Source organism: Culex pipiens, chromosome 1 (assembly GCF_016801865.2).
Source record: "Culex pipiens pallens isolate TS chromosome 1, TS_CPP_V2, whole genome shotgun sequence".
NCBI lineage: Eukaryota > Metazoa > Arthropoda > Insecta > Diptera > Culicidae > Culex > Culex pipiens.
Window position 1 is genome coordinate 16185375 of NC_068937.1, and position 26710 is coordinate 16212084.

Consider the following 26710-nt stretch of genomic DNA (forward strand, 5'->3'; position numbering starts at 1 on the left):
TTTTTGCTGGTCCAGAATCGATGTTTGCTCAGCTAGAGTGACCGTTAAAGCGGGCTTTCTTGGTCAGAGACAAGCAGATGTTGAATTTTTAACAACAATTTGTTCATCAAATTTACTTTAAAAGAAGTTCAAATTTCAAAGTTTCTAACAAATGTTCCAACGTCAAAAGTCAACGACCATGTCTGTGGTGGTGAAAACCTCAAAAAATGACAAGCGGAACAGCGGCAACAGCAGAGTCTCCAGCTGTGGTGACCACGAAACCGCGAAGCTTGAAGCTCTCGTTGATTGGAAACGTTTAATTCGCGGATTATTGATTCGATACCGGAGCCGAGTGTGACAACTTTACCGATTGACCCAGACCTGCATTGCTTTTAGGATTTTCTGTCAATTTTGTAAGACTCTTGAAGACCTCACAAGGCTTGTGAAGACATTTTTGGAGGCTTTTACAGACCACACAAGGCTTGTGGAGAACTCACAACATTTGTGTAGACTTTTTACAAGTTTTTCAGAGAGCACACAAGTTTTGTAGAAATCACACAAAAATTGTGTAGACTTTCTTAACGTATTTTAGTGACCACACAAGACTAATAAAGGCCTCACAAGTTTTGTGGAGACTTTAAAGCAATCGCAGCAGAGGCCTGAAAAAAATGTAGTGACTTCACAAGCCTAAAAGAGACCAAAAAAGCCTTTTGGAGACCTCACAAGTTCACACAAAATTTGTAGAAAACTATCAACGTTTTGTAAAAACCTTTTACAGCCGTAGTTGAATCTCAAAAGCTATAAAGATACAGAAAAACTCTTGTGGAGACTTTTGTCAAACTATTTGTACGTCACACAGGTCTTGTGAAGATGTTTTGCAAGCCTTTTAGAAGTCGCACAAGACTTGTGGGGTCCGCACAAGTTTTGTGGAGACTTTTTTTCAAGTCTTGTAGAGACCGCTCAATTTTTTGTGGAGACTTTTTCATTTTCCCACTGAAAATTTAAAAACGTCACAATGATTTTGTTTTCGGTATGCTGAATCTGAAAAAGTCAAATCTTGGTCATTCTTAAATCAAAAGGCCGGATTTCGTATTTCGCTGAGATTGAATTAAACCAGATCCTTAGTAAAATTCACTTTATTTGTTGGCAAAAAAAAACAAAATCTGAAAATAAAAAAAATTTAAAAAAACTAAAAAAGTCCAAAGCTTCAAAATTTAAAATTTTTAAAATTAAAATTTTCTGAAATTCCTATACTTCACCAGCCCAAATTCAAGTTTTAAAATCAAGAATTCAAAACTGAAATGAATCATGAAAATATTTATTTTTTTTAAACAAAAACTAAAATGAAAAATTCTAAAATTTGTGCATTTGAAAATTCTAAAATAAAAATTCTCAAATTTTGGAATATTATAACAAACAGCTATAATTCAAAAATATAAAAAATCGTGGATTGAAAAAACCACATTCATAACATTCATTTTTTATTCAAAATAAAAAATTAAAACATTAAAAAAATAAAACAAAATACAAATTCCAGATTCAGACATTTAAGAATCAAAAATTCAAAATACACAGATTTTAACATATTGAACGTATTTGAGTTTTAAAAATTTTAAACTAAGAATTCAAAAAAAATAAATTTAAAAACTAACAGAGATTGAAGTAAACTAGAGAGAAAAGTCATAGTTGAAATCACTTGATTTGCTGTTAGAAATAAAATCAAACCATAAAATAAGAAACCAGCGTTTCAAAACTTAAAGAAATCATTAAATATTTTTAAAAATCCAAAGTATCAAAATTTTAAGTTTTTATATTCTTAAATTGAAAATTCAAAATATCCAAAATTCTAACAATCCAAAATCGAGTCGAAAGTTCAAGATTTCAAAAATATAAGAGTAAGCATCTTTTTTTCTTTTTGACAGAAAACTTAAATTAAAAAAAATTATTCCTAAGTTCTACAATTGAAAACAAAACTAAAAATCTTAAATTTGGAGATCTTAGAAAAATTAAAACACGAAAATTTAAAAGAAATGAAAATTTGAAACTTTTTAAAAACAACGATTAAAAAACAAATTTCAGAAATTCTAGTATTTAGACATTGAAAAACTAAAAAATCACAAATTTTAAAATATGTATTTAAAAAAAAAAAGTTCTTAAATTAAATTTATAATTTCGATTTTTTTAAATCACTCAATTTGCTGGCAAATATAAAATTTTCAAATAAAAAACCAGCGTTTCAAAACTAAAAAAAAAATTACAACAAAAACCTAGTTTCAAAATATTAAATTTTTAACATCTTGAATTGAAAAACTTTTTAGAATCCAACATTCCAACATCCCAATATCATGTCAAAAGTTCAAGAATTCAAAAATTTTAGAGTGCAAAAAACATTCATAGATTTTTTTGCCGTGAAACCTAAATTTAAAAAAAAATGAATCCAAATTCCACAATTTTAAAATTCAAAAAATCAATTCAAAAAAAAAATTGAAAAAAATAAAAATTCAAGATTTAAAAAAAACCATTCCAACGTTCAACAATTTCAATTTCAAAACAAAATTCTAAAACTTGGAAATCCTCAAAAAATAAAACACCAAAAGTTCAAGAAAAAAATATAAAAATCGTGGTTTGAAAAACTCACAAATTCAAAATATTCAAAGAAGTAAAAATTAAAAAAAAATAAAAAAAAATCTAGAATTTAGACATTTTAAAGTCAAAAATTTAAAAATTCACAAATTTTAAAATTTATATTTAAATTTAAAAACTTTTAATTTCTTAGATTTATAATTTCAAAAATCCCTTAAAATTACTAAATTTGTTGGCAGATATTAAATTTTCAAACAAAAAACCAACGTAAAAGAATCAAAAAAATCAATGAAATATTTCTTAAAATCCCAAATTCCAACAACCCAATGTCAAATCAGAAGTTCAAGAATTCAAAAATTTAAGAGTGTAAAAACTCTTTTTTTTGTAGAGAAACCAGAAACCTAAATTAAAAAAATGGAATCCAAATTCCACAATTTTAAAATTCGAAAAATTCATTTGAAGAAAAAAAAAGAAAATTCAAAAATTTAAGATTAAAAAACATTCATTTTTTCGACAGAAAAACTAAAATTTAAAAAATCTAAGATTCAAAAGTTCAACAATTTCAAAAAATCTAAAATTTGGAGTTCCTTAAAAATTAAAACACCAAAAGCTCATGAAAAAAATATAAAAAATTGTTAAAATCCAAAATTCCAACATACCAATATCCAGTCAAAAGTTCAAGAATTCAAAAATTTAGGAGTATAAAAAATGTAAACTTAAATAAAAAAAATTGAATTCAGATTCCACAATTTTAATATTCGAAAAATTCAATTTAAGAAAAAAATATATAAAAAATCGTGGTTTGAAAAATTTAAAAATTCAAAAAATTAAAAGAAATCAAAATCTAAAACATAAAAATTTTGCCAGTCAGAACGCTTCAAATAAAAAAATATTTTAAAAAAATATCAGAAAATCTAAAATTAAAACAATTTAAATCGAAAATTAAAAAATTCTCAATTTTTTTTTAAAATTATGTTGAAATTTTTATATTTTTAAATCCTTCAATTCAAAAGACCAAAAAATCATAAATTCTCAAAAAGTCAAAATTTAAAAAAAATCAAAAACAAAATTTCAAAAGTTTATGAAGAAGAAGAGAATTATTCAATATTTTTGATTCATATTTTTTTTTAACTCCAAAACTACCAAATTTTGAACAATAAAAAAATAAAATTCAAAATTAATGAACTAACTAACGAATTAAAAAATTTAAATGTTAAAAATTAATAAAATTAAAATGGAAGCAATCAAAAAATTAAAAAAAAATTAAAAATTTACGAAATTAAAAATTCAAAAAAGAAATGTTCGAATTTCTAAGTTTTTGAAGTTTTAGTATTCTGAATTTAAGAATCTCTATTTTTTTATGTTTTTAGTAAGGCCGTTGCAAATATTTTTTGAAGTTAATATCACTCGACTCTGGTCGGTGTCAGTAGCAAGCCATGGTCTCAACATTTAAGTGAAAAAGTGTTTTAAAATGCTTTTTACACCTGCCCAGTTGTTTTGCAAACATTAGTTTTCAAATTATCCTAGAGTTTTTTTCGCCGAAAAAAAACTTTCTGTGGTGCTGTACATTGGAGTTCCACAAAAATTGAAAATATGTTTTACCGATTCCAAAAATGCTCAATATGATTTTAAACACAGGAAAATGCAATTTTAATTGTCTTCAGTTGACTAGACTTCTGTTTCCTTTTAAATTTTGAAGTTTTTGGAAAAAATACTTTTTTTGCCCCCTGATTTTTAAAATAAGTTTTTTTTTATTTTTCTGTGCATTTCAACATGTCAATTGACCGAATCTATGCTAAAAGATTATTTTGAGATTTAAGTTTTTACAGGCTGTTGAAAATATTTATGTAAGCTTAATCTACTGAAAACTTTATTAAATGAATGAAATAAAATAAACTTCAATAAAACAATATTCAAAAATCATCCTGAATTTAAAATAAAAATTGTAGGTTAAATGCATATGACATTTGCATTTATGTTCTGTTCTTGCATATTACATCATACCATTAGATTAATGATTCCATTAATCTTTCAAATACATTCAAGACCAACCAACCACTTAACTTTCAATGAACAATCCCAACCCCCTGGTAATTAATCTCCCAGTCAGAACGCTTCCCACCAGGCTCTGATTCTTCTAAACCACACAAGTCTTTATTGTTGGTTGCACTCCCACAACTTCAACATTTTTTCTGCTCCAACGACCACACTTTACCTTCAGCACAAACTCGTGTTGACATTTTTCTTATCGCGCTTGTTTGTACTGCTCTTTTTTCGCTTCTTTGCCCCGACTAGCAAAATGCCACTTTTGTCACACAACAACAGCCTAAAAGAATTCACTGAGCTTCCTCCCCGTTAAGAAAACCCGGACTAGAATCTGTTGATCAAGAAAAAAAAAGCTGCTTGAAAAGAAGTTCAGCCTAGACATGCCCGCAAACCACACCGCCGCCAACACTTCAAGAATACCTCTCGAAGAGAGGTTCTCACCACTCGCTCACCCAACTCACCACCCCGCGATCCTCTCCACTCACCTTCGCGATCGCGCTCATTTTCGCCCTCTTCCTCTTGAAGACCGTTCCACGTGGTAAGGAAAGAATCGAACTGAAATGCCATTCTTCCCACGAAAGGTGCGCTCGTAACTCACCAGGTGCATTCCACTCTTGGCGCCAACTCACCACGGTGGTGAGTAGCGGTGCGGTGAGTGACTGCAGTACTGCGTCGCGACGCGCGAATGCAACCAGTCGTGTACGGACGGTCGCTCGAGTAGGACGCGGTTTACTTTGACGGTGTTAGGATTTTTGACAGAACAGAAGCTTGTCTGGTTGGTAGTAGGCGTTGACAATAGATCATTGTGTGAGCGTGGTGAGGAGGAAGAAGAAGAAGCGGGTTTTGGGGACACAAGTGAGTGACTGGAGGGCGTGAGTGGGTTCTAGCCAGCACGGGCTTTTGACAGTTGTGCTAGTTGTGTTGTGACAGGAAGAATTTGCATTGTTTGCGTCGCGCAGCGAAGACGAGGGGTGCCACGATCGCGCAGTGAGATCTGGAGCGCGCGAGAGAGTGTTTTGAGAGTGTAATTCAGGTGAAAACTAGCATTTCTCGTGATTACGATAATTATGTTTCCCCGCGGCTTCGCCGCCGCAGCCTCCTCCGATCTGTTGCGCGAGGGGCGCGTCTGTAGAAGATGAAGCAGTGGTGAAGTACGTGAACGACCTCGAAATTGAAATTTTGTGCCGCACAATAAACACAGTAGCGGCCGCGGATCGCCGTGTCTCCGATAGGCTTCAATGATCGGCGCCGAGTTTTGAAAGTTTTTCCTCCGGGCGGGCCCTTCGCGGGTGGAAAAGTCGGTGAAAAGAAGTGGCTTGCTTTGATATAATAAGGTTTTCCAACCGCCAACAGCGCGATCTCGGATGCTGGCCGACGACTTCGATTATCGGTAATCGCGCTGCACGCGATCCGACCCTGGGACGTCTCCGCGGTTGACGGACAAAAGAAATCGTGACGGACTCCGTACGGAGCGTGAAAATCGCATCTAATTACCCCTCGGACCGCGATGACCCAAAAGTGCTAAGAACCCCCCGCAGAGGTCGCACCCAATCCAATGAAGATGAGTGTCAACAGTGCCGCTGGGCCACCCAGCCTGACCGCAACCCTCGCAAATCCGGGTCCGCCCAGTTCCGGATCCTCGCAACCGGTGTCCCCGCACCAACCGTCCCCACACCCCCTCAACGGAACCGGTCTCTGGGACATCCCAGGGTCACAAGTGGTGACGGCCGCCTCCGGCGGCGCCACCACCACCGAACCCCCAATGTCCCTGTCCTCGCTGTCCCGGCTCAACAGCATGGAGTGCTGGGACTACACGATCGAGCTCGAGTGTCTGCGCGGACCGGAAGGTGAGGACGACGACGACTCGGCCGCTGCAGGCTGCTTTCAGTCCCGGCGAGATCTGGGCGGTACGTGTGCTTTTCTCTTGGTTCTACTTGGACTGCGCGGTGGTGGTTGACCTTTGATCTTCCTGCGAAGAAGAGCAGGCGGGCAGAACCGGTTTTGAGCCCTTGCGCGGTGCAGTTCTGCTTCAGATGGAGCAAGTTCTTGATTGGTCTCGTAACTTGTTCCAACTTCATTCATTCCTTTTATTGCGCTTCTTGGCACGGAAAAAAGAACTTCGGACTTATCTAAAACATTTGCTTATAATGTTAATTTTGAAAATAATGTTTTCAAATTGAGAAATAAAAAGGAAAAGTTGTTTTTTCTGGACTTTCGAAAACTTTGGGCGAAAACAGACAATGTTGCGTCCTTTTGTAAAGATACCTTAGAATTTAGCCCAAAGTGCTATTGTTGTTTGCAAGCAGTGACATAACCAAACGTTTCGGCACCCTTTGCAAACTTCAAACCAGTACAAATTTTCTACCGCATCCTTTTCCGGAGCTCTTCCGGAAAAGATCCGGCAACAAATTTGTATGGTTTGACGTTTGTCAAACATTTTCATTGAACTGAAATAAAATAAACAATGGGAAAGGTCAGATTTCCAACAGCTGTCATCTTAAAATCTACTGGAAAGTGTAGAAACTAAATAAATCATGAATCGGCTTCAAGTCTCCAAACAAGACATTTCTAACAAAACGGTAACTAATCCAGCTCTCTAAGCTATTCCAGCTGACAGAATGCAGCCTCGCCATTTTTAAATGTGACTCCAGAATTTCGTTCAGAAGGCTTTCTAGGGCCAATGAAAAAACTTTAATTTAACCCAAAAAATCATAAATCCTCGTCAAAGTGTCGCCACACCCGCTGGTGTTTCCCGATGTAAACAAAGAGCTGTCAAAGCCCTTGCGAAATAATGCAGCCTTAATAACATCATGCGTCCACATGATAAACAACTTTTTCGATGTAGAGAAGGCAGATTTCTGATGTAAACAACCCACTTTTGTGGAACCCCATGGCTTAAATGTGTTGATAAATTTCCAACTAGAAAGCCTTATGAGAATGCTCGCCAATTTATATTTGAAAATAGTTCTATTCGAAATATATTACCTAACCATAAAAGCGATTTTTATTAAAATATTATCTGAACCTTTTCTGAATGTTTTTTTAAGAATGTATTTCAGACACTAGAATTGATTTCATCAAAAATCGACTAAGCCTCATTGCCCGCATTTTGTTGTATAAACTGCTTTTCAATGTCTTTATAATTTGGATCACTTTTCATACAGGTGCCAGTTGCACATTATTACCCCGTAAACAGTTGAAACAAAAATTCTTACGCTTTAAAAGAGCTAAAAAGTTGAACTAACAATTGCTATAATGAACTTTTCAATTTACAACTATTTTTTATGATGATTATTGTGCAATTTCGTCACTAAAGAATGACAAAAAAGTTAGTATTTTCAAATCAGATTTGCAAAAACTTATTCTCTCATGCTCATGCTCAAATCAGATTTGCAAAAACCTTTTTTTTTTTAATTTCCATGTACATTTCCATAAAAAAGTTTTTTTTATCGCAAAACAAAATTGCGGCAAACCTCTTTTCACTGAAATGTTTTTATTATGGCTTGTTATTAAAATTTGATTTTTTCAAATAATCCGATTTTTAAACAAATGTGATTCGGTTGCTGTAATGTAATCAGTTGGAAATGTATAAATATCATCCGAATGTAGTAAAAACAAGCAATTTTGGGAGAATGCATGCAAAATATGTCTTATCTAACTTTTACTGCTTCGAATCCCGGACACTGATAAAAGCAGACTCGAAATCTGGACACTCGTTTTTGCTTTTAAATCGCACAAATTTGGACTGAAATGTTAGTGAATGGCATTCTTTAGGTCTCAAATAAGCTGTTAATATCAAAGCAAACGATATTTTATTCAAAAATTTGCTAGAGTTTAACGAAATCAAAACCATAAATTTTTGCTTTGCCTTCCCGGTGCCGCGGACGCTTTTGAAATATTTATGTGAAATGTTTCACATTTTTGGTAAACTTATATTTTTTTTGTTGGCATTGACTACAGCGTCCAAACAAATTTTAAATGATAGTTGATGTTAGAATTCATCAAATAACACAATTTTGACATTTATTATGCGAACTTATATCCAAATTGTTAATGAGGTGTCCGGGTTTTGACGCGTCCGGGAATTCGAATCATGACGGCATTACAGCACAAAAAAGGTAATATTACACCGTAAAATTTTACACCTCCCAAGTTTACACAATTTTTTTCAGTGATATCATAAAAGGTAAAAAACATACAAAAATGAAAAAGTGACTAAAAAAATATGAAAAACAACAAATAGGAGAAACATACAAACTTTCTTAAACCTGAACTTTTCGACTGTTCTCGTAATTTTTACAGTTTGCCGCGATTCAAATAACATTTTCAGAAACATCTCCAATCGAAAGTTGCTTGCTCACTTTAATATAAGCTATTTATTACTTTGAAATTGTAAACAAAACACCTTATTAAAGCTTTTATTCATGACCAAAGTTCTGCTAAGCAAATAATAGAAATGGGCCAAGAATGAGTATAAAAGTGATTAAATTACAATTTTTGCCTTCCTCACCTTACTGAGGAAAGGCTATAAAATCACTCGAAAAATGAACTTCTTAATTCGACCTCGTAGACCCACCTTCACGTATACCTATCGACTCAGAATCAAGTTCTGAGCAAATGTCTGTGTGGATGTGTGTAGGTGGGTGGACAAAAAAATTGTCACTCGATTATCTCCGGACTGGATGAACGGATTTTGACCGTATTGGTCTCATTCGATCCGTCTTGGGGTCCCATAGGTCTCTATTTAAAATCAGCAAGTTTAGTTAAGTACTTCAAAAGTTATGCTAAAAAAAACGATTTTGGCGTATGTCCGGAAGATTGTAAAAAGGGTGGTTTTTGCAAGAAACCCCATCATGTTATACATTTTCAGAAAGGTATTAAAAAGACCTTTCCAATGAGCCCAAAACATTGAAGATCTGACAACCCTATCATGCGTCCATCATGCGACCCATCGTTAGTTAGATAATTGAAAGACCTTTCAAATGAGCCTAAAACATCAAAGATCTGATAACCCTATCGAAAGTTATTGGCACTTAAGTGTTATTTATATACTTTTTGGAGGCCGGATTTGAGATATTGTGATAAAAATATTGTCTGAATCTTCCATGTGAACTTTCGTTGGATAGATTTTTTTATCAGACCTTGCCGATGAGCCAGAAAATTGAAGGTATGCGAACCCTATCAAAAGAAATCAGTAATAAAATTGGTTTGTTAAACATGTTAAGGGAATGTTGCTATTTTTACTGAATGTATTGATTTTATGAATGTGAGGAAGGCACCAACCACCTAAAGGTGGAATAAGTATCGTTTTTAGTGGTAAAATTACACGTTTTTTTTCTGACATAAAAGATGTACCACTTCCCAGATGCAATATTACCATGATTTTTTTTACTGTGTATGTTTCCCCTACACAGTAAAAAAATGTGTTAAAATTTGAAGGTGTAATTTTGGAAGGTTAAATATTACTTATTTTATCATTTAATTTTTCCTCAATTTATACTGAAATAGTGACATTACACCAGAAAAGTGGTAAAATTACATACTTTCAGAGGAAAAATTGAACATTTTTTCTGACATAAAAGATGTACCCTTCGTAGATGTAATAGAATCATGTTTTTTTTACTGTGTAGGTAAGTAATGTTTGGAGTTTATAGAACAGGCAAAAGTAATATTACCTTAAAATTTTGTAAAAATGTGAACCTGATGAATATTATCCAATTTCTGATGTAAAATTAATCTTTTTTTTTGGACACAAAATCTGTCACCATTTCCTGATGAATATTACCATCACTTTTTTCTGTGACAAAAACACAAAACAAGAGATTAAAATTCTTGAGCATAACAAGCATGATTTTCAAAATTAAAAAAAAAACACAAAATGCTTTATACTTTATAAAAGTTTTGCTACTGTCAAAAATTGCCTTACTGTTTAATGAATTCACAAAAAAACATAGGCTAAGCGTCTTAAGCTCAAAAGTTGCTAATTTTCATCCACCTTAAAAATTGCATAAATAAGTCTTTTTTGAAACACTTGAATGTCAAAAATGGATCCGTTTACCCTGATAATTGCTAGATTTCAAAATTATCCAAAATTATCGGTTTGTTTATCCAATCACGACCAGGGCTTCGCTCCGGGGTCAAACACTGGTCAAAGATGGCCACGCGGTAGCCCCTATCGGGAAATTCCTTCTTTGTTCAATGAATCGGTGTGGGAAAGCTAACTATTGAATCATCAAATACCGATTTGCTTCGGTTGACTGTTATACAAAAGCCTTTTGACCACTGCCGACGTAATTGCCGAGCTGACCGATCTTCGAGCCACCACGAGATCTGCGGGAATCGAACTTCGGATCGGAAAATTGGGCCCGATTATGTCAGATTTACGCGTGTCACGCGTGCCTAAAGGGGGGCTTTTGGGCGGAGAAATGCGAGCAAGTGTTGTGGCTCGGTAGTGTGTTTTTGGGTAAATTACGTGTGAAAGATCCGAAAAAAAAATCGAACTCAAAGAAGAGAAAGGCTGTCTAGCGCCTTTTTTTGGGTTTTGTGTGTGGGAAATTGTGTGATGTTCCAGAAAAATAAAATCGCGAACAAAAAGTGACCGGAAAAGACGATCTTGAGCGATGGTCACTATTGTTGCGTAATTGACGGTGACAGGTGCGTTTGTGTTCGATTTTGGCTTTTTCAACATGTTATGTCAGATCCAGTTGATTATTTCTAGAATTTAGTTTGAAACAATTGTCTTTTAATTTGCATCCAAAAATTAAGGTAAATTACTTCTACCGTTCACCTCAGTTCCGGTAATGCTTTCAGCATTGAACTTCATTACAACACATCGCCTGATGCAAAAATAACCTAATTCTTCCCCGTGCGCAGAGTGAGCTAATTTCCGAAGGTTCGACCGAAATTAGGCGTTTTTGTTACTGTCGAAAATTAGTTCATTTGCAATTGAGGCGAAAATCACATCAATTCGATGCAATCGTAAAAAAAAGTGTTGAGGTTAGGTTAAATTCAAGGTTATGAATCGGTTTAATGTTCTTTCACGGAAAATCGACAATTAACTCATCACCTTGCCGCGATTGAAGATTACAGGTTTTACCTGACCATTTCTACACCTCACCTCTTCCAGAATCTTAAATCTTACCTTCGTGCATCAATTTCGTGTAGCTGACCAGATGTGCTTCTCTCAAGTACAAATACACACTCGGGATGAGGTTGCACAACCACAACCAAGCGCGCTATAATTAGAAGTTCTTTACCGGAGTTGAAGAAGAAAAAGCAAGAAGAAGGAAGCATCCATGAACCCCTCAACGAAACCCGCTAGAAATCATTAAAAAGCTCAACTCGTATGTAGATTGAGGGAAGCAGAAGCGCACTCGAACTTGACTTTAACTTGACTGGCTCAGACTCCCGAGACGGTCCGGATCATCTGCGCTTCTTAATCTTCTTCTTTTTTGTGAAGTTGAAGTTCTGTTGCGTCAAACCGATGTGTCGGGGGAGAGGAGAAAAACTCCCCTTTAAAGGCGCACACAATGATTCAGCGGTTTTCTTTTCTTAGCTTGAACAGTGGAGTTGGTTGTTGTTCTGGAAAGCCACAAAACAAAAAAAAACCTAACGAATCTTGCACGGTGATGTGATGAATGGTCGGCAAGTTCAAGCTGGAATGACTAATAAACTGTGGTCCGGCTTTCTTTTTTTGTCTGGTTCGTTCTTAACTTTGTTGTTTTTCAGAAGTACTTGTTCCAACACTTTTTGTTGGTTTTTATCTCATCTTTTATGAGGGTTTTCCTGCCTTTATAAAGACCTTGGAACGAAGCAACAGAGTTGCATAAGACAGAAAGACAATTAAGAGTTGAAATTCTGAAAAAATGCATTGACATAATTGCGTTTAATTAATTCTTAAAACTAATACCTCCTGAAGTGGAGATACTCTGGAATGACATTTATCAAGCAACCCCGTAAAAAATAATCTGGAATGTCGGCTCGACACGCACCGAAATCATCGGTCGAATCATCATAATATTATGCTGAATGCTTCCTTCAAAGTGACAGCTGTTTGTTTACCACGCCAAAAGTGTGCACGCTGACACTGAAAGACTCATTTATGGGTTAAAAAGTAAAATTTGTTCGTTGGGAAATCTATGAACGTCCCCCAAAACCAAATCCCAATCGGAACCGCACAAATTCCTCAGCTAATAACTCCGCCACACCGCAGGAAGTCCCAAACAAGGTCAAGTTCGAACATCTTGATATACCCATGAACGATCGCAAAACCGTCAATCAGCAGTGCCGCCGCCCCTCCGGGGCCACCAGTCATTAATAGACCCTCATAAAAAAAATACCCAACTTCCATCGATGGCCCAATAAAACGGTCATTTCGACAGCGCAGGGGGGCGCCCCGAAAAATTATCTTCCGGATGTCATTTGTAAATCCCGGGCCGAGCTCGCTTATCCCAATAATTATGCGTATTTCCGGCCGAAAACCCGGTGAGTCCCCATTTCATTAATGGAGCGGCGGGAGAGGTAGCGTTTTCTTGTTGTTGTTGTTGTTGTTGTTTTTGTGGTTACTGCTGTCAGTTTGAATCGAGCCCTGCCAGCGTGATGTCCAGGGCACAGAAACAAAAGGTTCGAGATGGGACGAGCACAGAAAAGGGAGCACAAAGAAAGGGGGATAAACACGGAGAGGAAAATAGTTTTATAAACCCGATTTCATATCACCAAGAGGTGAAAGAGACTCTTTCCTACAAAATGATGAAGTAAATACAACATAAAAATTAGTGAAACTATTTTTTCAAGAACAGAATGTTACTACACAGTGAGAATTTTTGCTTGGCTTTGGTTGCAAGATGATTATAAATAATCGAGAAAAAAAACATATTGGATTCATATTATTAGAAAAATATGAAGGGCACTTAGTCTTTAATGCTAGTCTATGATAAACTTGAAAAAATATGTATCGGTAGCGCACTTTGTCGATCTACGACAATAAGCTACACCCACAGTTGGGCAGCGCCATCCGAGAGAATAAAGAGCACGATCTGGTAGTATAAAGGTACTGTGAACGGACATAGAGGATAAATCTCGTGATTGACGAGTGCGTTATTCTCATGGTTTCATTTTCAAAACAGTTCATCAACCAAAATAGAGACTCGAACCCAATCCTTTTGACATATCGAACCGCGTCTTTGCTGTATCGGCTACCTAAGTTCGTTCATTTGGCAATTTAAGCCACTCAATGAGCGGTTTCAATGGACAAATGAACACAATTTCGTGTGGGTTCTCCCGGGAGAGGTTTATTATTTCATTTAATTTTGGTAGAGCTATTCTCTCGGCTTTCTACTGTGGGTGCAGAAGATACACTTTCACGCACAGCGTAAATGTGCTGGGGTTTAAGCTTCGACTTGACGACTTGTCGACCTCTCGAGCGAGAACGAGCCGGGATTTCGAATTTGATGCTCAGTATATAATTTTGTATAAAACCAAAAATTTAATGAGAAAAAAATATAGTAAAAATAAGGCGTAAAACATTATTATTGCTGTATCTCTGGAAATCAATTTTGAAAAAGCTTCAAATTTTGGGCACAAGCAGTTAATGGCGCAAGCTTTCGAATGGCTTGACTTTTTTTTGAAATTGAATTCTTCAAAATTGAAGGTGTTATCTGTAAAATAGTAAAAAAAATATTGATAGAACTTGATTTTTTTTTTTCGACATTTGAGATTCTTTAATAGCCCAATCAAAATGTTCTATGAGGTTTTCATCTTTGGAATTTTTTAAAAGGTTCAATAAACAAAATTTACCGCTTTAGGTAAGAAGTACACCAAAAAAGCAAAAAATAAAAATAAGTATTTGCTGGACCCTTTTTTTCAAAACAAAAAACTCCAAATGTTTTCCAAAAAAGTATTGGTAAAAGAGGTTCGGAAGTTCTAAATAACGTTTGAATTTGATTGATGCAAACGTTCTCCAGGGCGGGGCTTGTCGCTTAAAGCTGAGGTACTGAGTGAGAAAATACGACAAAAAAAAACATATGTATAAGATTCGATTATCCGAAATTCTTCGGATCATTGAAACTTCAGGTAGTCGAAGCTTCGACATGAACAAAAGGCTGGACAGCACATGAAAATATTTTTTTTTAATTTCGCAGAAAAAAATTATGGTAATATTCATCAGGAAATGGTGACAGATTTTGTGGCAAAATAAATGATAAATTTTACCCCAGAAAATGATGAATTTTCATCAGTTTGTGATGAATATTCATCAGGTTCACATTTTAACACATTTTTTATGTAATATTACACAAATAAAGAGGTAATATTCAACCTACCAAATTTTCAACATTCCGAAATTCAACTTTTTTTTCTGTGTTTCTATCAAGCAACTTCAAGGGGTTACATACATGTAGAAAATCACAAAATTTCATGTAACAGAAAATTGATTGAATCCACTAAAAAGATGATTTTCAATCACTCCTGAAAGTTTCATGAAGATATTACATGATTAATCTGAGTTATAGACGATTTTAAGCTCAACATTGTGCCGTGCGCAAAGCGAACTGTCAAACTTCCAGAGCGTTTAGTTGATTTACGGGTGCCACGATATCTCGAGATGGGATGGACCAAATTGGCTGAAATTTGAGGTGAAGACTCTCAAGACATATCCCGTGTGCATGACGAAGCCTGATTTTAAAATTTTGCTTTTTTTAAAAAAAATCAAAAACTGACAATTTTTTATATGAAAAACATAAAAATATTTTTATCTTTTTTTTTTTTAATTAGTTTTTTTGAAAATCGACCTTCGTCATGCACACAGGACCGGTTTAACGAGTCTACACCAACATGTTGAGCCGATTTGGTCAAGGCAGTGTTAAGATATAGTGGTACCCGTTTTTTTTTTAATCTGCTAACTTCAAATAGCTATATCTCGGCAAAGATACAACCAAATGACTTCAAATTTGTTTTGATAATAGATGAAAATGTATATGTTAATGCCCTGATAACAGATTTTAAATAAAATGAGGTATGTGCTCACACCAACTTCTGACTTTTTTTTATCGATAGTAAAATGTAACCCCTTAGTTGATGTCGTCATGACGTGGCAAAAAATAAAGATAAGAATCAAAAACCTTTTTATTCAATAAAAATGTGGTGACATTTGCATTATCACTAGGATTAGTGAATTTTCACGATTTCGCGGACAGCGTGAAGTTCGTGAAATTTGAAGTTTTCCGTGAAATCCCGTGAAATTTATCAATTTTCTTAATTCAATTCTTTAAAATTAAACCTTATTATTTTTTTAATAAATTAGACTCTTTAAGTGAATTTTTTATATTTTCAATTGAAAAGCGTGATATGAACCATCAAGGTACCATATGGAAGATAACACTAATCATTAGATTCCAATTATTCTCTTACAAAAAAGGCCAATTTTAGCTTTTTCAACCAAAACTTGTTTAAATTGACCTAACAAGTATAAAGGGGTAAATTTTTGAAAAGTTGCACAGATTTGCTCTGATTTTGAATAAAATTGTGAAGTGTTCGTTACTGGTTAAATTAGTTTTGCCTATTGATTTTTAATTTACTTTTTGTAAAGTGAGATGAAAACCTTAAAAAATCTGCTTATATTATGATATAAAAAAATATATGAGCCCAACCATAAACCAGAAAACGTTTTATGAAATTAGGAAATGATTTTTTAATATTTTAATGATGATCTTTAATTGAAGAATTACGTAAAATGAAGCACAAAATGTAGTTTCTGTGATTGGAGTTTTTTTTAAATTATTTTGAAATTTTTCACGTTCCGCGAATTTCCCTGAATTTTGGACACATACACACACACACACACACACACACATTTGTTTAGTTTTGGATTCTGAGTCTATAAATATACAAGAATGTGTGTCTCTGAGCTCTCAATAAAAAGTTCATTTTTAGAGCAGGATTATAGCCTTACAAAAAGCGATAACTAATTGGATCAATATCAAACTTTTCGATTTTCATTGTATTGTTATCAACAAATTATGCTCAATTTTTTAAACTTTACATGACAAACTCTCCACCCCTTTGGTGTGACATAACTCAGCCCTCCGAGCGCTAAAGTGGCTCCCAATTTCCCCGACCACTTTTTTAAGGGTGGTCCAAAAGAGCGTACTGTAATTAGTCAAATTAACCAATGCTGCTGCCGCAGCACCCTAAAAAGGGCCAATTAGGTGTGGTTGTTGGTGAGCACTTTAACCTCACCCAAAAAAAAAAACAAAAGTGGGCCCACTAAAAAGGTTTGAATTGTTGCTGCTGACATAATCCACTTTCGAGGAAGGGTGCAGTGACAAATGATTCGTGTTGCACTTTTAGGGCTAAAGGAGAGGGGCGCGTCCATAAAACATGTAACGTCAAGGCTAAATCTCGTTTAAGAGTGTTGAAAATAAAACTAAACTCAGACACGAAAGATGGCTAATTTCGATACGGTTTGTTAGCGCGTTGCAAAATTAATTTTCAAGGTTTTTTTGTTTCAGCTGCGTTGTTTTGATCGCCCCCTTAAAGCGTTTGAAGAAATGGCCACTCTGGGGCAAACGACAATTGAAGCGTGACGCCAAGTGTCACTTCTTTAGCGCTGCTGGCAACACTGGCTAATTTTACGACGCAATTTTAAATGGCGAGAGCCACACAAAAAAAGACTCTTAAAAGTGTCTGAAATCGATTGCAGCCCCCCCTAAAGTCTTAGTCAAGGTCGTTTTATGGCCGCGCAGACACAGTGAGTCCAATCAGCAATTAGTGGGTCTTTTAGTAGCTTTTACTAAAGCCGCCCTTTTCGGTGTGTTCCGAATGGATTAGTGTTTTCTGACGTCGTAAAGTGACACCCCGTAGGTGAAACCCCTTAAAAAAAAAGGTCGCTGGAATGATCGGATTTGCTTGGAAAGGGATTAGATAAGAATTAGTAGCAGCATTCACAGCGAGGTACACAACTTTCACCCTTGGCTTACATAGCGGATTAGCTAATGTGATTAAGGAGCCTTTTTTCGCACGTGGGCATTTTTAAAGGGGCTTTTTTTAATGTTCAAAGCAAATAATGTAAAATTACATGCATTTTTATGGGAAAAGTCATCCGAATTCCATGTATAATTTATGATTTACCTATTTTTCTATAATTGAAAGCTCTACAACAAACAATTCGTTTTTTTTCTATAATTGAAAGCTCTACAACAAACATGTAAAATTACATGCATTTTTATGGGAAAAATCATCAGAATTCCATGTATTATTTATTATTTACGTATTTTTTCTATAATTGAAAGCTCTACAACAAACTGTTTTTTTCTTCTCCCATTACAGGTAAGGCATTTTTCTGCACGATCTATCGCTGCCATATTTCCATCCCCCAAACCACAACAATTGAAAAACTGCTTTGCATATTCCACATCGTGAGTAAGTCATCAGATTTCTGCGAGACCACCACCCGACATAAAAGCGAGTAAAAAAAGTGCACTTTTCACTTCACCCTCCATCAAACGAAACACCTTGAGGCAAGCCCGGTGTTACAGATCTGCAAAGTGCCAATTTCTGATGGCCTGCGACCATAATTCACATTTTCGTGTTTACCGCCATTTTTATTTTATTTCTTTTCATATTTTGATGTTGGTTTTTCCTGCCGCGAAAACCGCATTTACCACCACCACCAGTTGATTGCACCTTTTTCCGCGCTCGCGCGATTTTTGCTTCGATTTCATTTTTTGAGAGCCCTCTAAAACTCCGTCTTTTCGTCTTCTTTCCAGATTGATTGAATTGTCGATCAAAGTTGGCTGGGAAAATCTCGGTTGTTTCATATCTCTAGCGATTAAATTTTACATTAGAAACCATGTAAAATTACATCAACTGGTGAAATTTTGTCGTTTTCTATGTAATTTTTTTTACGTGGTAGTTCATGTAAAATTACACTTTTTTCAGACGCAAAATCTGTAAAACAGATTTGTAATTTTACATCAGAAATTGGGTAAAATTACATCAGTGACGTGTAATAATTATCGTTTACTCTGTAATTTCATTTTGACAACATAAGCACATGCACAGGATGTACATTTACACCTTAAAATTTTCAACTGTAGTCTGAATTCTAAAATTGTAATCTCCCCTTAAAGCATTTTTTTCTGTTTTTTGTTGGATCACTTTTCCACAGCAAAAAAAAAAACTTGCAACTTATTGAGTCTGCAAGGCCTTCACCGTGCTCGTTGAAGCGAAACATCGCTTCTTCTTCGTGATGCATCACGCGTAATTACGCAACGAGGGACTTTCCGCGGCGAGTCCATCAGGCGTGATGCGTTTTGTGATGCAGCTCAGCGAGGGATCGAGCGAGAGATCGCGATCAACGAGTGGTCCAATTTTTTCTCCTTCTCTCGCTCTGCGCTGTTGCATTTTGTTTGATTTTTTGATTTCCAACCGGTCTCGAGTCAATGAACTCTGGAACTCGGAACGGATTGCTTAACCACCCTGAGCAGAGGCAGATTGGGCTTGGACAGAAATCGAAAAATACAAAAATACAAAAATACAAAAATACAAAAATACAAAAATACAAAAATACAAAAATACAAAAATACAAAAATACAAAAATACAAAAATACAAAAATACAAAAATACAAAAATACAAAAATACAAAAATACAAAAATACAAAAATACAAAAATACAAAAATACAAAAATACAAAAATACAAAAATACAAAAATACAAAAATACAAAAATACAAAAATACAAAAATACAAAAATACAAAAATACAAAAATACAAAAATACAAAAATACAAAAATACAAAAAATACAAAAATACAAAAATACAAAAATACAAAAATACAAAAATACAAAAATACAAAAATACAAAAATACAAAAATACAAAAATACAAAAATACAAAAATACAAAAATACAAAAATACAAAAATACAAAAATACAAAAATACAAAAATACAAAAATACAAAAATACAAAAATACAAAAATACAAAAATACAAAAATACAAAAAATACAAAAATACAAAAATACAAAAATACAAAAATACAAAAAAAATACAAAAATACAAAAATACAAAAATACAAAAATACAAAAATACAAAAATACAAAAATACAAAAATACAAAAATACAAAAATACAAAAATACAAAAATACAAAAATACAAAAATACAAAAATACAAAAATACAAAAATACAAAAATACAAAAAAAATACAAAAATACAAAAATACAAAATACAAAAATACAAAAATACAAAAATACAAAAATACAAAAATACAAAAATACAAAAATACAAAAATACAAAAATACAAAAATACAAAAATACAAAAATACAAAAATACAAAAATACAAAAATACAAAAATACAAAAATACAAAAATACAAAAATACAAAAATACAAAAATACAAAAAAACAAAAATACAAAAAAACAAAAATACAAAAATACAAAAATACAAAAATACAAAAATACAAAAATACAAAAATACAAAAATACAAAAATACAAAAATACAAAAATACAAAATACAAAAATACAAAAATACAAAAATACAAAAATACAAAAATACAAAAATACAAAAATACAAAAATACAAAAATACAAAAATACAAAAATACAAAAATACAAAAATACAAAAATACAAAATACAAAATACAAAAATACAAAAATACAAAAATACAAAAATACAAAAATACAAAAATACAAAAATACAAAAATACAAAAATACAAAAATACAAAAATACAAAAATACAAAAATACAAAAATACAAAAATACAAAAATACAAAAATACAAAAATACAAAAATACAAAAATACAAAAATACAAAAATACAAAAATACAAAAATACAAAAATACAAAAATACAAAAATACAAAAATACAAAAATACAAAAATACAAAAATACAAAAATACAAAAATACAAAAATACAAAAATACAAAAATACAAAATTTACAAATTTGATAAAATTTACAAAATTGATAAAATTGACAAAATTGATAAAATTGACAAAATTGACAAAATTGACAAAATTTACCAAATTGACCAAATTGACCAAATTGACCAAATTGACTAAATTGACCAAATAAACCAAATTAACCAAATTGACCAAATTGACCAAATTGACCAAATTGACAAAATTGTCAAAATTGTCAAAATTGTCAAAATTGTCAAAATTGTCAAAATTGTCAAAATTGTCAAAATTGTCAAAATTGTCAAAATTGTCAAAATTGTCAAAATTGTCAAAATTGTCAAAATTGTCAAAATTGTCAAAATTGTCAAAATTGTCAAAATCGTCAAAATTGTCAAAATTGTCAAAATTGTCAAAATTGTCAAAATTGTCAAAACTGTAAAAAAATTGAAAATTGTCAAAATCGTCAACATTGTCAAAATTGTCAAAATTGTCAAAATTGTCAAAATTGTCAAAATTGTCAAAATTGTCAAAATTGTCAAAATTGTCAAAATTGTCAAAATTGTCAAAATTGTCAAAATTGTCAAAATTGTCAAAATTGTCAAAATTGTCAAAATTGTCAAAATTGTCAAAATTGTCAAAATTGTCAAAATTGTCAAAATTGTCAAAATTGTCAAAATTGTCAAAATTGTAAAAAATGTCAAAATTGTCAAAATTGTTAAATTGTCAAAATTGACAAAATTGTCAAAATGGTCAAAATGGTCAAAATGGTCAAAATTGTCACAATTGTCACAATTGTCAAAATTGACAAAATTGACAAAATTGACAATTTGTCTCAATTTTGTCTCAATTTTGTCTCAAAACTGTTCAATTTGTCTCAATTTTGTCTCAGAGCTGTTGTGGCGAGGTGATTAATAGGAAAATGTGTGCTTCTTGAAAGTCATTCCACTCACTTCAAGCGAGGAGTTCAGGAAGTGGTGGCGGCGACGGCAGGAGGTTCGGTTTTGATGCGCACAACTCATTTCCTAGTCGAAGAGTCTACTCGCGAACGCTGATACCACGACCATCCAGCTCTTTGGAACTCTCGATTTCCAACTGGGTGCAACCGTGTGATTTGATGATGTGCAGCCGCCGACAACTTTGAGACAAAATTGAGACAAAATTGAGACAAAATTGAGACAATTTTGAGACAAATTTGAGACAAGTTTGAGACAAATTTGAGACAAGTTTGAGGCAAATTTGAGACAAATTTGAGACAAAATTGAGACAAATTGAATAGTTTTGAGACAAATTTCAAACAAATTTGAGACAAAATCGAGACAAAATTGAGACAAAATTGACAAATTGACTTGATTAAATACTAGCTACTAAACTCCTACGTCCTTAAACCTTGCAACTCAAGCTTGTCCTACGTACACGACCCCCAATCGATAATTAAAATCTGTAACATTTAGGAGGAAACGCTGCGACCTCGCGAAGCTAACCTAACCACATTACGGCATAACCTAAAAAATACACAACAATTACCCGTAAATACCAGAGTCAACTCAAACAACCGGGTCGGGTTCGGGTCGCCTACTACGTGACAATTCCCAGCCGCGCGCACGATGCACTTTGCGCTCAACCGCCATTGTTGCAGATCGCGGCCAACTGTGACGACTGGAAAAAAATGGGGAACGTCAGCACGGTCGCACCCACTTCCTCTCTCCCGATCAACCCGGCCTAAACGTTTGCAACTTGTTGAAACACGATCGTTGAACCGCGCCGAATAGTCGGGGAAGAGGTCGGTGGTGACCTTTCTCTGCGCCGCCGGCGGCGGCGGCACATCATCAAATCACACGGTTGCACCCAGTTTGAAATCGAGAGTTCCAAAGAGCTGGATGGTCGTGGTATCAGCGTGAGTAGACTCTTCGACTAGGAAATGAGTTGCGCGCATCAAAACCGAACCTCCTGCCGCCACCACTTCCTGAACTCCTCGCTTGAAGTCTTGCAGTGAGTGGAATGACTTTCAAGAAGCACACATTTTCCTATTAATCACCGCGCCACAACAGCTCTGAATTCCTTTCGCCCAATTATCACCGAACTACCGATCCGACGATGGACGGACGGAGGAGGTAATTACGGCCGACCCCCAGCCGCAACCTATCAAGCATCGCATCCATCAGGTATAATCAGACCGATGTGGAGTGGTGTGTAAACAAACAAGCAAACAAACAGTCTGCGACGAGAGGTGTCTGCGTCTGCGGCTTGTTTTGGTTGATCTCCGCTCGTCAGATCATTAAGTTCGATGGTGATCGAGGCTTGATGCGACGAGGGGTCTACCAAAGGTATGTTTGACATTGACAGCACTGAGTTGGTGACAGTTTTTTTGTACTTACCTGGTTAGAACACTCTTGATGACACTACTGGACACTACTTACCTTCGCTGCAACTCTTGAGTCAAACTTGCTTGAAGAAATGTTCTAGGTACTTGATTCCTACGTCCGTGATTGAGAAGCCCTTGGTTTGAACTGCTTGATTTTTTGACGTATGATTCAAGGAACTTCTTAAGTAATCGAGTACTCTGCACGATGTTGAAAATCAATGTTGTGAAAAATTCTAAGGGCTTCCCAATCACGGACGTAGGAATCAAGTACCTAGATTAGTTCTTTAAAGAAATTCGACTCGAGAGTTGCAGTGAAGGTAAGTACCAATAGTGTCTTCAAGAGTGTTCAAACGGGGTGAGTACTAAAAGTGTTTCCAAGTGTGCTCTGTCACCATCTGTCAATTTCTACATCAAGAAGCCAGCTCTTCTCGATGTCTGTCAAAGAACTCCATCCACGAACCCCTCGTCGCTCAGTCGCTCAGCTGACGCTCGAAGGCCCACCACTTCCGGTTTAATTTCGAAGCGTTCCTTTCACACGACACTTGCGCGCGGATCAAGTTCAACGTAACCTCCAAAAAGGCGCACCTCGCCTGAAGAGCATTCTTCCGGTCATTTTCCGTTCGATCTCCGCAGCAACCCCAATTTAGGGTTGAGCTCTACAGCCCAGTGAAAGTGTATTCTAATTAAGACAAGAGCTTGGATTTTGGGAAGCCAGAGACTTCCTTCCCACGCAAACTACCGTAGATCACGCTAGACGAAGGTGTTGCTTGGAGCTTGGAATTACCTCTCGGACGAGAGGTAATTACCGACGAGGCCAACGAGGTTGGTCCGGTTTCAGCGGGGGTGCGGGTGTAGGTGATTAAGCGTGGGCAGGAAGTTGTGAGTGGAGTGAGGGTTTTTAGTGGGTAACCCTTGGTATCAAGGGTGTTGGATTGACAGGAAACTGACAGAAGTTGACAGATTTCGTACTTACCCGGTTAGAACTCACTTGAAGACACGCTTTGTACTTACCTAAATTGAAAATCGAAGTTCTTTGAAGAACTCAACTAAGTACTCTAATCTTACGTCCGTAATTGAGATGTCAACTCAAAAGAATTTGATCTGTCAAACGTAGTTTCGCTACTCTCCACTAGGAGGCCAAGGGTTAGCCACGCGTTTCGCGAAAAGCGTACGTGAAATGCGCGAGCGCGCACTTTTCGCGGATCATCTCCGCTGAATGTCATTTCCTATTGCGTTTCGGTTTCATTTTTTGGTGAATTTTCTTTTCCACCAAGGTTCCGGGCGCCCGGCCGATATTGGCGGGAGATTTTTTTTTTTTGCGGTTGTTGTTTTGGTTTTGATGTGTGTTGAGTTCACTGAACTTGATACGGCGAGTTGAGTGTTGCGTTGAGCTTGTTGATATGCGGATCGTTGCTAAGTTGGTGCAGAGGTATGACCACCGGTTTGATCTAGTTGATCCTTCGTGACTTCAAGATCTTTGATTTGTGAGAGTTTGAAGAGCTCAAATCTTAGAACAACTTTTAATATATGTTCAGCTTGATGCACTGAAGTTCCCTGAAGCTCAAAAATTGGACAAGATATCTAACAAAGGCTTCGTTGATCCTTCATAACTTCAAGATTTTAGCTTTGAGAGAGTTTGGAGAGCTCAAATCTTGCTTCATTTTTTGCAATATGTTCAAGTTGATGCACTGAAGTTACCTGAAGCTCAAAATTGGTCAAGGTATCGAATAAAGGCTCCGATGATCCTTCGTAACTTCAAGATCTTAGCATGGAGAAAGTTTGGAATGCTCAAATCTCGTTACATTTGCTTTGAATATATTCAGTTTGATGCACTGAAGTTCTCTGAAGCTAAAAAATTAGACAAGATATCGAGTAAAGGCTCCGTTGATCCATCGTAACTTCAAGATCATCAAATTCAGACACTTTGTAATGCTCAAAATGGACCAAAATTTTTGCAGTACACTCAGTCTGGTACACTGAAGTTCTGTAAACTCTAAAAAGATTTTAAAATATCGAACAAGGCTCGGTTGATCCATCGCAACTTCAAGATCATTGCTTCAAGGCAGTTTGGAGAGCTAAAAAAGCGCAAAAAAATGTTTGAAATATATTCAGTTCGGTACACTGAAGTTCTTTAAACTCAAACAAGCTATCAACCTATCGAATAAAGGTCGGGTTGATCCTCCGCAACTTCAAGATCATCGCGTTAAGACAGTTTGGATAGCTCAAAATACGCCAAAATGGTTACATTATATTCAGTCCGGTACACTGAAGTTCTGGGATCTTAAAAAAGGTGTCATCGTATCGAATAAAGGTTCGGTTGATCCTCCCCAACTTCAAGATCATCGTTTTAAGACAGTTTGGATAGCTCGAAATGGGCCAAAAGTTTTGCTATATATTCAGTTCGGTACACTGAAGTTCTGTGAACTCAAAAATGATACCAACATATCGATTGAAGGTTCGGTTGATCCGTCACAACTTCAAGATCATCACTTGAAGACAGTTTGAAGAGCTCTACAAACTCCAAAATCTTGTCAATATTTTCAGTCCGGTACACTGAAGTTCTGTGATCCTGCAGAACTTCAATATCTCCTAAAAACTCCGTGAAATCTCGCTCTTATGCGATCTTTTACTCCAATTTGTCGATCGGTTGCACAACCCCCGCCACGACCCGTACTTTAAATTCGAAAAATTCAATAACTGCAACCGCAATTTCCTGCCACCTGCCCTCTCACTCACGACGACGACCAGATGATCCAAAATCCAACCTCGAACCTCACTCATCTGCTCACTCACATGTCGCCGGTTACATCACACTCACACGTCAATTTCGATCGTCGTCGCGCGATCACGATCGCAGCCTACTCTACCCTCCGCGAGGTAATCAAATCGGCCACTGGATGGCGCTGCTGCGGCGGTAGCTCCAAATTGTCCATAATTCGCGCCCGTTTGGACCACATTCTCACACACACACGTATGAATGGCGCGCGATTATGCGCGGACGAAAGTGGTCCGAAAAATACCGCAATTCAATCGATCACACGGAGTGTGGCCAGCACGGAATGGAGGAAGAAGCGGAGTAGGAGGAATTGGCCATAATTGGCCGGCTAAACTGGGCAATTTCCGACATTTTTGCGAGCGCGCAAGCGCCGAGCATTCACGTGAGTTCAAGTGCCTTGAAAAAAAGTGGTTTGGGCAGGTGCGATGGCAACGGGGTTTGGACCGAGGAGCGCGGGGTTGGAGATCTACGTTCTGGTAGGGTGGGCGCCGTTAATGGTCAAACAATGATTCTTTCTGTGTTTAGGCTCTTAATCATTTTTAAAATATTTTTTAAATCTAATTTATCAGAAAATCCAAAAATCCCTTATGATTCGTACTGTAAACTGACAGAAGGAGCTCAAAATGGTCCAATTTTACTGGATATATTCCGGATTGCTTTGGGTTATCAGAATTCTCCATTTTGGAGAAAATGAAATATTAGAAGAAAATATCCACTGAATTCCGGTTCTGACTGAAAAATCTCCTATCACATGTCAAAACACTTGCAATTAGTGTTCTTTGCTATTTGGCCATTTTGGCCAATTCCGGTCAATCCGGAACTACGGTTCCGACTACAAAGTTTGGCTTACATATGTCAAGTGACGTGTCAAAACACTAGTTATGAGTGTTCTAAATTTCGAGAACATATTCAAAACTCAGGTGTTGGCCATCTGGTCATTTTGGCCCAATCCGGTCAATCCGGATTTCCGGTTCCGACTGGAAATTTCGCTTGAAAATGTATGTAGCTTGTCAAATCACTTGTAGTTGTTTTTTTAATTTAGTGAAGTCATTTAAAAAAAAAACAGCTTTGACCC

General features: G+C 35.5%; 1 protein-coding gene across 4 annotated transcripts in view; it reads left to right on the plus strand.

Annotated features, from left to right (window-relative positions):
• LOC120417691 (uncharacterized) overlaps nt 1-26710 on the plus strand; it is a 204817-nt gene that overhangs the window by 129159 nt on the left and 48948 nt on the right. Inside the window, exon 1 of one of the 4 annotated variants that reach the window (XM_039579827.2) lies at nt 5417-6515. The exons of 2 other annotated variants lie outside the window; for them this stretch is intronic. In XM_039579827.2, coding sequence (XP_039435761.1) covers nt 6164-6515 — 352 coding nt within the window. In that variant the 5' untranslated portion in view covers nt 5417-6163. Of the gene's footprint in view, nt 1-5416; nt 6516-26710 lie in introns of those variants that run through there. One more of the 4 variants, XM_039579829.2, reaches the window with a different exon arrangement.